At 20.2% G+C, this 13,823-nt stretch overlaps 2 protein-coding genes across 2 annotated transcripts; both read left to right on the top strand.

Moving 5' to 3' along the window:
- The first annotated feature begins 2,347 nt into the window (after positions 1-2,347).
- On the top strand, positions 2,348-10,478 carry LOC128964389 (lipase member K-like). Its single transcript, XM_054310978.1, is given in 10 exon segments — positions 2,348-2,353; positions 2,594-2,664; positions 7,401-7,425; positions 8,519-8,551; positions 8,661-9,024; positions 9,186-9,275; positions 9,366-9,540; positions 9,670-9,811; positions 9,964-10,225; positions 10,357-10,478. Coding segments are annotated over 10 exon segments (1,290 nt in total).
- Positions 10,479-11,916: 1,438 nt separating this feature from the next.
- LOC128964431 (inosine-uridine preferring nucleoside hydrolase-like) lies at positions 11,917-13,297 on the top strand. Its single transcript, XM_054311019.1, has 4 exons — positions 11,917-12,159; positions 12,308-12,736; positions 12,844-12,934; positions 12,998-13,297. The coding sequence occupies exons 1-4, from the start codon at positions 11,971-11,973 to the stop codon at positions 13,240-13,242; spliced, it is 954 nt and encodes a 317-aa protein (XP_054166994.1). The 5' UTR covers positions 11,917-11,970; the 3' UTR covers positions 13,243-13,297.
- Positions 13,298-13,823: the final 526 nt, after the last annotated feature.

The raw sequence follows: 13,823 nt of genomic DNA, 5'->3' as shown, positions 1-13,823 counted from the left end.
AATCGTCAAATTCAATGGGTTGAGGTTATGTGTAGTATTTTTTTAAAAAACTACCAGTGCTATAATGCTTAATAGCTATAAGTTTTTCCCAATATAATCACACCTATAGTTTTTATTTATTTAATGCTTTTATTAATTCAAAAGATTTTTTAATGCCAAATCATATAAAACTGTCTTAATATAAATTTTTATTATTATATGTATATCTAATTTCTAATTAAGTTTTTATTATTTTTTATTAATGTCTTTCTATTATATATATATATATACTATATTATTATAATTTAAATATAATTTATTATTATCATTATTACTTATATATATATATATATTATACTCTCATTAAGTTTTTATTTTAAATTAGTTAATAAAAACTATTTAAACAAAAACAAATATTTACCACAAAATAAAACCATAAAAAATATTAAATAAACAGATAAATATGTAATGAATTACAAAATTTTTTAATTTATATATTAAATATGTAACAAAAAATGTAGAATTAATATTTTTTTGTTAGGATAGCAATTAAATGATAAAAAACAGTTATAATATTTAGTTTATGGGTAATTTGTAATTTAATTTATTTTAAATTATAGCAATTAGACTGTATATTGTATCTTCAAAATTAAATATTTTATTATTAATAATAATAATCATAAAAAAATTTTCCAGAAATATTATATTATTTATAAAAATATATCATATATAACGGCAATAATTTACGACATTATGTGAAAATTACAAAAATAAAAAACATCAAAAAATTATTAAATAGAAAAAAGATCAATTAAATTCAATTTTTAAAAAAAACTAATATTTTAGATAAATTTTGATAAATTGGTTAGATTTTTAAATTCCACAAAAATTAACAAAGTTTTAAAAACAAATATTTGTATATATAATTATTTATTAATATCAGATATTTCATATAAAGTATAAAATAATATATAATTTTTTTTTATAAAATATACAACAATATTTGTTTCATAAATGATCTGATAATTTTTAGTTATTAAATTATTGAATTTTGCAATTTTATTAAAAAAAACTAATTTTATTTTCAAATATTTTTATACTAATTTAGATAATTCAATAACAATAATACATTTTAATTTAATTATCTATTTTTTGTATTTTTTTATAAAATAATATAAATTATTTCATGAGAAAATAATTTTGCATAAAACAAAAATATGCATAATTTATATTTATTTAAGATCATGATTTTAATATTAATTTTTTAGATATAGCCTATAATTTAACACATTAATTTTATGTATTTTTATTTTATTTAATTAATAATTAAATAATTTTATAGGATATAAATTATTGTTATAAAACTTTACATTATCATAAATACGGTATTATAATAGTTATTATTAATGGTAATAAAGCTAATATAGATATAATTTAGGCATAAATAAAATATATTACTAACTTTATATTTTGAAATTTGATTTATGATTTTTTTTAAAATTACAAAAAAATTACAAATACTTTACTGTTTAGATAAATACATAATTAAGGCATTTTAAAAATATTAATAGATATTATTTTGGTTTATTTAATATTATATATCAATAGTTGAAAATTTACTGTAATAAATTAATGGTTGGTTTTTTTAATTAATTTATCAAATTATTTAGGTTTTTCATATTAATAAGCCCTTTAAGTCACTGTCAAATTTTTAAAATAATTTTGCTAGTATTTTAAAAAACTATTTTATATTATAAATAATGATTTATTATTTGTACCGTACAATCTCTTAACTAAACATATGTTTTAGTATTATTATTAGGTATAGGATAGGTATATATATATATATATATATATATAGTTAAACAAAATTTTTGCTTATTTGCATTTGACACCACTAATTAAATAATAATTACCAGATCTTAATTAGCAATGGCGCTGCTGGTTGTTTAAATAGATGATAGTTTGAAGCAATATATAGATATATATATATATATTTATATATAATATCTAAAAATGTTGTTTTAATTTAAATTAATTATAGAGAAAAAAAACGTTTATAACCATAAAAACTGGTTTTGTTTTTATTTTTATAATCTACAACATCCGTAATAAACAAAATATGAGAGCAAATAAAATAAATATAGATATTTATATTGATATATATATTATCTATTATTTAAGTTTTTATATAATTTTTCTGAGTTTTTTAAAATAGTATTTTACAGTTATAATAATTTTAATTATTTTATGTTAAAAACATATAATTTAGTACTAACCGGGTATTTGGCTTTTTGACGATCCGGGCGTCTGTCCAAATATTTTGATACTACCGGAGCTCGGCTTTAGTCTATTGACCATACATTTAATGAATGTAGTTTTGCCGGACCCGTTAGGTCCCAGCAGTGCATATATCTGACCCTTTGGCACACTTACGGACAGATCATTGAGCACTGGTTTCATAAAATTGCCGAAAATGTCTGAATAAGAAAATTGTAAATTTTTCACTTCAATAGCATTCACATCGTTTGTATTAATATTATCCGCCGCACAATCATTATTATGGTTAGCCATCATTATAATTGTCTATTATTATTATTATTACGGGGAACAGACAGCTAAGGGGACAGACAGTTACAGACTACTATTGAGAGGAGCCCAGCAACAGGTCACGCGGTCAACACTATTGAAAAAAACAGTCAGTTGTTGTTGTTTTAGCTGTGAATAAAAATAAAATCAAAAAAAAAGTTGTTTCCAGTGGTGCTTCCGCTATGACACACATACCATAGCCATCATAGCCTACATTTAATAAGTTTTTACAACAAAAATATGACTTTCGCTATCTTACAGTTCTCTCTCTCTCTCTCTCTCTCTCTCTCTCTCTCTCTATCTTTTTCTCTCTCTCTTTCTATATATCTTATGCCGAGTCAGCTATTGATGTGTATATCCGACAAAAAATACAGTTATGTTTAGTCGCTCAGGCAGTTGAACGCACCGCCCCATATGATCGGTGCGCCACTCGATCAATGAAAAAACCTTTCACATACCAGTGCTTTAAAAATTTTGTATTTTTTATTTGTTGCTTAAAAAAATATATAATATTTTTTATATAAAAAATGTTGATTTAGATAATTAAATAAATCAAAAATATTTAAAATATTAATTTTTCAATTTAGTATATAATTATTAATAGATTAACTGAATAACTAATTTGCTAAAAATAAATAGATTAACAATAAGTTTGTTAATTATATAAATTTGTGTAATTTTTAAAAAAATAAAATTGTTGTCAATATAACCAAAAAAAATGTTGTTTTAAAATTATATCATTGCATTATTCACAAAACTATATAAAATTATAGATATATAATTTAGAGCATTGGAAAAATTATAGTTAATTTATTTTTATTTTATTACATAAACTTTTATACCATCACTTAATAAAAATTTGTTTTACAGTAAATCAATTTTCTAAAGTTTTTGCATTTTTGTTGATTAATTTTTTTAAAATTTTTAAAAAGATGATTCGGTACTACCGTTTTATGTGCAGTTTATAAATTTATATATATATAATATACAGTATTTATTTATTTATTAAGAAAATCGTTACATTATATTTTTATTTAATGATAAACATATATATATATATCCAATAATTAAAGATAACATTTTTATTGCATACATATATTAAATACTATAATAATGATTACAATCCTAACCAAAAAAATGGTCATCTTATTTTATGATTATTAACTTAATTGCAATTAAAAATGCAATTAACATGTGTTTTATTTATATGAAAAATAACATTTTAATTAAATTTTGTTTTATTTTTCAAATATATATCAGCGATAATAATAATAAATTTATCTAAATGGCAAATGTATTCAAAGAGAAAAATATAATTTAGAAGATTTAGGAAAACAAATTAATCCTTTGATTACTTAATTGCTAAATATTTGTGTTAACTAAAACAATTAAAATAAATTAAACGTATATATCAATTATATATCAAATAATATTTCAATATACAGTATATACTGTATATATTGTACTGTATATACCTGTATTATACAGGCTGTATATGTATAATTAATACAGTTTACAGTACAGTACTGTATATACAGTACATAACCAAACTTGAAGTCTATTTTACTAAAACTTAGTTTTTTTTTTAAATACTGTAAATGTTTTAACCATTAGATGATAGAGATGTCGCACAGTTTGCTATATTATACTTAGCTTTTTTTATTGCAAAAATACTGCAGATTTTAGTATTTTCTAAATAATTATTTTTATTTATATCCTTAACTTTAAAAAAGTTTTTGATTTACTGTACTATGCATTATATGGTAATAATTTAATTTTGAAAAATAGTTTTCCTCTTAAAAAAAACTTTATTTTTGTATTCATTGAATTTATAAATAATAATGTCTTCTCTCTCTCTCTCTCTCTCTCTCTCTCTCTCTCTCTCTCTCTCTCTCTCTCAGTAAGTAGTAATTAGTTTTAATTGCACATTAAACATGATTTTAATTTACGTGTATTTAATTAACATTATAATGTATATTTGATTGATGTTTGTTTATTTGCATTATTTTAAAGTCAATATATAATATATGATACAATAGATTTTATCATAAATAATGTGATTGTATCATTTAGTAGAAAAAACATCTATATATGGTCAATGAATTACAATTTGTATTGAATAAATAAATAATTAAAACATTTAATTTTTATAAAAAAAATAGTTGCAAATAATATAGTAATTTCATCATTTATTTAATACAAATGATAATGACATGTATTAATACTGTATATATTATTAGTAGAAAAAAATTTACATTAAATTAATAAATTGAAAAAAATAGCACCGATTGTATAATATTTGACAATATTATACATGTATAGTATATTCAATAGTAATCAAATAGGTTTATTTTTTAGTTGGTAACTATCCTGCAAATTTCCATTAAAATTTATTAACTTTTCAACAAAAAATACAGTTATTTTATCTATTTTTTGTATGAATGAAATATCCATTAAAAATAGCAATTACTGTATTAATAGGAAAAAAGTAACTAATAATATATACTGTCTATATATTTCAAAATACAAGTTTATTAATATTATGTGCAACTTTGTATTAAAAATATCTAACTAGTTCAATTATTATTATTTTTTGGGTGATCTGGTTCAATTTGGTCAGTATATAGATAGCATTTTTTTGATCAATTACTTTATTTTTATTTCTATCTATAATTTAATTAGTTTTATATAATTTGTTTGCAAAATATTTACAAATTACAATAATACAATGTATTAAATTTCTTTAATATAACTAATCCATCATTTAGTTTAATATCAATGATTATCATAATTGAAAGGGTATATGAAATGTATTGAAAATAACTATATCCGTGAAATCTATATATATATATATATATATAATATTATAAGTATTATGTTTTAATAATATCATAATTTATATTTTAAAATTTAGTCCAACCACGTGTCCATTAAAATAATAGTCAGTAAATGAGACTATAATAACTTAAAAAAAACATTTCTATTTTATTATTTATCTGATGTAATGGTCAGTAATATTTATGCAATTTTTGTTATAAAATATATTGTAATATATTTTATATCATATTAATATAGAAACCATTTATACTTTAATATACTTTAAGTATTATTAGTATTTTTTATGTGTATATGAATACTGTAAGTAAAGTGTTTATGTATATAATAATAATTTTTTTAATTAGAATATACTTTAGATTAATATTAAATATAATTATCACATAATTATTGTGTTTTCTAAATTTTAGTCAAACTTGTAATTGACTTTTTTATATTAAAAAAAATTGAATTTTATATTAAATTACTATAAATATATTACATATAATTTTTCTGTACAGTACTAAAGTTTAATTATTGTGTGAAAAAAACTTAGATTTTATTGTTTATATAAAAAGTCTCATAGTTTTTATTTTTTGTAATTTGCCAAAAAATAGTTAATTACATGTTATAAATTAATTGTATACTTATTTAACGTTTTAAAATACTACAATTAAGATTTTATATATACCGGTATAATATATTTAAATTATTATTATTATTATTTTCAGGAGAAAATTTTCCCAAAATTGCATTATTTGTTAAGTCTATTATTCAGTTTTAAAATGTTACAAATATAACAACAATTGTATATAAAAAAAATTATTATTATTTCTAATATCTGTAATAATGTAATGTTTTAGTTTACTTTTTTTAAAAAATTATTATTTCATATTTTTGTGTTATGAAATTAGTTAAACATATTTTTGTTGTTGCTGATTTATTAGTATTAATATAATCTATAAACATTTAATTTATTTACATAGAAAATTAATAAATTTTCTTTAATTGGGCAATTTTTTTGTAAGTTTTTTTTTTATTTAAGAATTTTATCAGTAAATATTTGCAAAATTAATTATTTATTAGATAAATCAGATAAAAATGTTATTATTGTTTGGCAATATAAAACTCTTTTTATTAAATTAATTTTTTTTCATATACATTAATTCATAAAAAAAGATATATAAATTAAAATAATTTTAATATTTTGTTTATAATAATAATAATAATAATAATTTAAAGAAAGCGTTTTATATGTATTGAGGAAATTTAACATTAAAATAAATTTTGGCGTATTTTCCGCAATTTATTTTAATAATAATTTCTCTGTGTTTTATTTCTAGGATTTAAATTTATTATAATATATATATATTTTTCTTCAAATATTATTGTTTATTAGTTTGTTTTCAGAGTATATTGTATTATTTCAAACAACAAGTATTGTATAGTTTGTATAATAGTTGTCGACTACTAACAGTATAAACACATCAATAAATAATTTTAATTTTAATAAATATTTTTTCTTTAAAAATATTTATTGTTTGATTTGAGCTGTTTGTGTGCAAATTGATTTAAAGTAAGGTATTTAACATAGATTTTTAACTGTAATAATGCCATATCTTATATTTTTAATATATTTTTTTATATTAAAATTTATTATTATTTTTATTCTTTAATCTCTTTAAATAATTTATTAGTATAATTACAAATTTTTATTTATTTATTTTTTTCAAAAAAAAAAACGATTTTATGAGTTTATAGTTTATAACAATAATTTATATGATTAATAAAAATAAATAAACATCTATTTGATTCATCACTAGTGATAACTACACTTAAATGGGTTCACAAAATCTGACTGTCTTTTTGATGTAATTTTAAATTTTATTTTTTTGATTGCATTAAAACTAAAGACTCATTTTTTTCTGTAAACCCCTTTAAGATGTGGCCATCGCTAGTGAAACGGCCGACACGTGTAAAACTTTTTTTTTTAAAAAAACTTAATTTTTATTTTTTACAAAACAATACAAAAAAATATAACTAACAAATATTGTTATAAATAATTAACATAATAATAATTATTAGAAAAATCGGTACTCATTCGCAATATTATTGGATTTATTTGAAATGTAATTTTGCGAAAGAGTTACGAGTTTTTTAAATAATTGCTAAACACATATCATTTACGATATCATATCTATATTTTTTAAAAGTAATTAATAGGTTTTTTTATTATCGTTATAAACATCAATATCAAGAAAATAACAACAACAACAAAAAATTTAAGTAAATGTAAGTAAAGTGTTGCAAAATAAAAATTTAATAATTAATAATAATAATAATGTTAACTCTTTCGTTAAATTTACTACAAATTTGTTGAGCATTTGACGTTTAAAATATATAATTTGTAATTTTTATTACTAATAAAATTATTATTATTTTTAAATACAGTAATTGTATGAAATTGCAATTTGTATTTATTTTAATATTTTATAGACTAGTGAAAAAAAATTATAGATAAAATATTTATTTTTTAATTAATATATAATATTTTAAATAAATCAAATGTCTAAATAAATTAAATAAACAAAATTAATAGATACTAATACACATAATTTAATAATTCTAACTATAAATTAACGTGTTTTAAATTTTTTTTTATAAATGATTAATCAAATTATATTAAATGCTAAATTATTACTATAAAAACTTTAATGATACAAAATAAAAACAAAATTTTGATTATCACTCTTTTTTAAAAATGTGTTTTTAATTGAATAAATTTTTTAATTTTGTAAAATTATAAGTTTTGGACATAAAAAAAATCTGTTGTTAGTTATCATTATGAGTATGCTAAATATATAATAATTGAAATATACTATATATATATAATTATTATTTTAATTACAATACCTATAAAAAAATTATTATTAATTTATACTAGCACATCTGCTAAAAGCATATGTAATTTTTTTTATAAAAAAATATTGATGAGATTTGTTTGATTAATTTTACTTTTTTCTTTAAATTTTTAGTCTAATACAAAAACAAAAATTTTATTTTGAAAATTATGATAAATATACTAATTTTAATATCATTAATTATCCTATTTATAAATCATATTAATTGTCAATATTTTAGTACTGAACCAGAAATCTACTACAATGCGGTAAATTAAATATTAATAATATTTTTATTTATTATTATTATTATTTATAAAATTATATTTATTTTTATATTAAAAAATCTTCATTTTGTTGTTGTTGTTATAAATAAAGACTCAGTTAATTGAAGCGCGAGGTTTCAAATGGGAGTCACATTTGGTGACCACAGATGATGGCTATATTCTTCAGTTGTTTCGTATTGTTAATCCATATTTAAAGCCAAATGAATTGAAGGAAAGGCCGGTTATCTTATATCACGGATATGCAGACAATGCCGGCACTTGGCTTAAGAATAGGAAGGGTAGCCTAAATAGCAAAGGTATCTATAGTGAAGACAATGGCAAAGTTGTCAACAATTGTACTACACGTTTGACATCGACACTGGCCTACACGTTGGCCGCTTGCGGTTGGGATGTATGGTTGGCCAATAGCCGTGGCAATCGGTATTCAGACAAACACGTCAATCTTACAACTAATGGTTTATAGATTTTTTTTATAAATTATTATTATTAATAATAATTATTACATATGTGATTATACCTGTGTACCTACCTGTGTAAACTAACACAGGTACGTATGTATTGGTTTATGTAATTAAAAACTAGTTAAATTACAATTTTTTTCATTGTCGGAGCATAGACTTGAAATACTGGGAATACTCATTGACTGAACAGTCCTTAAATGATGTCCCCGCAACTGTTTTTAAAGTACTTGAAATTACTAGAAAAGGTAATTTAGAAAAAATATTATTATTATTATTATAATTAAATCAATAATATATATCAATATTTTTGTTGTTTTTGTTGTTGAAAATTCAAGAAACATTATCATATGTTGGACTATCATTGGCCACAACACAGATGTTTATATTGCTATCACTGAAACCCGAAATGGAAAAATATTTTAAACCATTCATAGCATTGGCACCGATAGCTTATTTAGGAAACACTAGAAGCCTGTACCGAGCACTGGCACCTATTGTACCATTATTTAAGTAAGCATTATTAAATTTTAGGGTGAATTTTTTATTTAAATAATAATAAATTACATGTATTATTATATTTGTAATATCAGACTAATTTGATACACTTTTTTGTGTGTGTCTGTATGTATGTGTATACAGTTCCGTAACAATAGGTTTGGGTGTACCGGAACCGTTGATACAGTTTATTGGGAAATTTATTTGTGGCAATTTTATATTAAAATTTGCCTGTCTCATCTATTATGATGTATTCTATGGTAAAGATAGTAAAAATTTAGATACGGTAAGTGATACAGTTAAAATATTATAAGTTAATATATTTTAAAAAATCATTTATATAATACACTATATTCAATGATAGGCATATATATATATATCAAAAATATATATATATATATATATATTTATAATAATAAAAATACTAATAATTAATAGGAAAGAGTACCCGTTTATTTGGCCACTGGGTTTGATACAACATCATCGCGTATATACTTACATTTTGGTCAACTAATTTTGAGCAATAGATTTGCTAAATACGATTTCGGACTGATTGACAATCGGAAAATATACGGCCAGATTCATCCACCCGACTATCCACTGGCTAACATAACCTCACGGCATATCTATATGTTTAACGGAATCAACGATTTGTTGGCCGATGAAACTGATGTCAACAGATTGGCTGCCAATTTGAAATGTATTAATAAAATTAAAATATTAATAATTATTATTATATACCTTAAAAATAATAAGATAGATATATAATTATATATAATGATAATGTAATGTAATTAGTCTAATGTTATCTTTTTTTGTTATTGTTAACAGATTTACGTAAATTGCAGACAATTTCGTGGCCATTGTGGACACATATAGACTTTAGTCTTGCAAAAGAGTCAAACAAATATCTGGATCAGTATGTTATTCAGATATTAAGATCATATAACTAATAATAATTAAATTATTATTACAAATTATTATTGTTAACTGATATGTGTTATTGATTTTTCTAGTCATTATCTCATTAATGTTTTTTTAGTAATCACATTTTTAATATTAATTATTATTTAAATTTAATATATGTTAATGAATCGACAAATAAATTTTTTAAAATATTTTAATATTAAATTATTAACTATTATTTAAAAAAATAGATAAATTACCAGTAAGTAAATACTATAGTTATACTATATGTAATTTAATGTTGTTGATAAATACATTTTTATTAATAATTATTTAGTATAATAGTAAAAATAAACTGTAAAAATAATCGCATTTATATATTAAATAATAATTCAAAAATTACAATTTTGATTTTATAAGACAATATTTTATAATATACTGTATATTAGTTATCAATAGTATGAGGTTTTATTTTAATCTAATTTAGTTAATAATAATAAATTTTAATACTGTATATACAATATAAATATATTAACTTACGGCATTTATTTAAATTTCTAAAAAATCATTGAAATAATTAATATTTATATAAACCAATCGGAAATCGGGTGCTCAGGTCATGTTTGATGGACACACAAAATCTTAATTATAAGCGACAAATAGTAAGAAAATATATTTAAATCAATAAATTAGTTATCATTTTAATATAATTAGTATTGTATTTTTAAATGACAAATTTGTTTTTAAGTTAATTCAAATTGACAAATTAATGTAACAATTTTATCATATTTGATTAAATATTAATAAGTACTACAAATTATTAATATTATTACTATATAAATACTGTATAGAAAATTAATATTTATGTTTTTAAAATGAAATAATAATTTAGTTTATATATATATTTTTAAATAATATTGAATATAAGTTAGACATAATTTGTTTTATGTAATGAGATAATAATTAATGTTAGATAAACTTATATTTTATAACAAGTTTATAACGTAAATATCACTAAAATATTTATAAAATAGTGTATTCCTGGAAATATCAATTTTAATCAAATTAAATAATTATTTAAACTAATTTTTATCAGTATTAATATAATGCAAAAAAAATGTTTAAACAAAAACATACTGTACTATATATACAGTATAAACTATATATATATATATTATAAATAATCGAAAATTTTTGTCTATCAAAATAATGATTTATATAATAATGGGATTAATTTTTAATTATTATACAATATTTGTTTAGATTAATGTGACTAATGATGATCTCATTTTAATTATTTAAAACTTGATTAAAACTCTATATTTGTTATTGATTGATAAAATTAGCATAGTTACAGTTATACAGTATAATACTATAGTAACAATAGAAATAGGATATTAAAAAATCATATATAAATAGAAATTAGTTTTTTTAATTACATTAATAAATGATTTGCACTTTTGTATCTAAAAAACTAAATATTAGTAATAATCAGTTTTATTTATTAAAACAGTTAACTAATAAATAATTAATAAAATAATGTCTAAACCTATGGTAATCATTGATACCGATTGCGGTGTCGACGACGCGTTGGCTATAATGTTGGCCGCATTTTGCCAAAAACAAAACAAATTGGACATTAAGGCCATTACCTGTACGCACGGCAACACCAGCTGTACTAATGTCACCAAAAATGTTGCCCTAACCCTCAGGGCTATGGATCTAAAGGTATTTATTAATATTATTTAATACATATTATTAATAATAAATGAATTATTTAATTTTAAAAATATATATATAATTATTATTTGAAATTTTCATTTGTAATTTATATATATATATAATTTTTGTAATTTTTAATAAACTTTAATATAAGAATATCAAGATATATAAAGGCTGTGAGTCTCCAACTATCGGACCATTTATTAATGATGAATACTATGGAAAGGATGGTTTGGGCGACTCTACCAAAGATATGCCGCCCATCGATGTACACGTCGAAGCCGAGCACGCGGTCAATGCGCTGATACGGTTGGCCAAAGAAAATCACAAACAGATAACACTGATAGCATTGGGACCGTTGACCAACATCGGACTGGCCTATCTCATGGACAACCAGTTTTTCGATAATCTCCGTGATATTGTTTATTTGGGCGGAACTATAGATTTTGGCGGCAATATGACACCGGCCCAGGAGTTCAATGTAATGAGAGATCCCGAAGCGTGTCATATAATGTTGAACAATGCCAAATGTCCCATTACTATTGTACCAATTGAATGCGGTCTAACCAATCTACTGACCTGGGTATGTCATATATTTTTGTTATTATGTGGTAAATTTAGTAATACTTTTATATATTGAGTTTTTTTATTATATTATTTTTTTTGTACTCAAAAACAATAACTTTTTAGGATATTTATGACAAAATCATAGCACTGGACAATGATAAAGCTAAATTTGTCAAATTGATTACCAATATGGAGTATAAACGTGTTCATCCAGGTTAATTTTATTATTAACTATTAATTTTTAAAAAAAAATAATTTATTAATTTTTGTTTTTTAGGTTTTAAAGGTCTTATAATGGCTGATACATTGACAGTCTTGGCATTTGCTTATCAGGAGTTTATTGTAACTAAACAGTCAATCAAAACTAGTGTTGAACTAAATGGCGAAAATACTAGAGGACAGTTGGTTTTGGATAAAAGACATGGATTTGACTATCAGCCAACCAAATGGCCAAACGTTACATTTATTACACATTTTGATCAGTCAAAGTTTATGCAACTATTGATAGATTTTCTAAAGTAATAAACAATTATAATATCATTAAAAAATGGATTTAATAATAATAATAATAATAATAATCAACTGTTAGTAGTCATAGAAAATATTATCCCAGAAAATTAAAATATTAAACTAATAGTATTTTGAATTAAATATTCGTAGTTTTTTTTTAAAAAAAAATAAAACCTTTTAATTTTAATTTAATTAAGTAATTATTTGATTTTTTAAATTAAATATATGATAAATATTATGCAATTAGATGTACTCCAGATTATGCATTTATCTAGAAAATTATATATAAAATACAAACAATATTATTTAATTCTTGAATTTATTTTATAAAATTTGGAAATATTATTTTTAAACAAATAAACTGCTAAAATTATATTTAAAATATTTATCAATTAAGCCATAAACCATAGTCATATAGCATTTTCATATTAAAAAATTTGACTATTAAACTAAATTAAAAAATATAAAAATAAATAAATTAATAATAATTTGTTAATAGCGCTTATATTCTTAATAGAAAAACTATATTATAATAAAAATTATAAAAAAAATAATAATAATCATTTAAATTATCATTAATCTTAAAAATTAAC

The sequence above is a fragment of the Oppia nitens genome, unplaced genomic scaffold (assembly GCF_028296485.1).
Source record: "Oppia nitens isolate AA-2021 unplaced genomic scaffold, nextdenovo-longstitch-racon4-pilon3 scaffold8_pilon_pilon_pilon, whole genome shotgun sequence".
Lineage (NCBI taxonomy): Eukaryota > Metazoa > Arthropoda > Arachnida > Sarcoptiformes > Oppiidae > Oppia > Oppia nitens.
Note: the sequence above shows the minus strand (reverse complement) of the source record. Positions and strands in the feature narration are given on the sequence as shown.

What these genes read in the sequence shown, in the direction of transcription:
- LOC128964431 (XM_054311019.1), top strand. Translation starts at nt 11,971, where the DNA reads ATGTCTAAACCTATGGTAATCATTGATACCGATTGCGGTGTCGACGAC. An exon ending in TCAGGGCTATGGATCTAAAG is followed by an intron (nt 12,160 to 12,307) that starts GTATTTATTAAT and finishes CTTTAATATAAG; the next exon opens with AATATCAAGATATATAAAGG. An exon ending in GTATAAACGTGTTCATCCAG is followed by an intron (nt 12,935 to 12,997) that starts GTTAATTTTATT and finishes TTTGTTTTTTAG; the next exon opens with GTTTTAAAGGTCTTATAATG.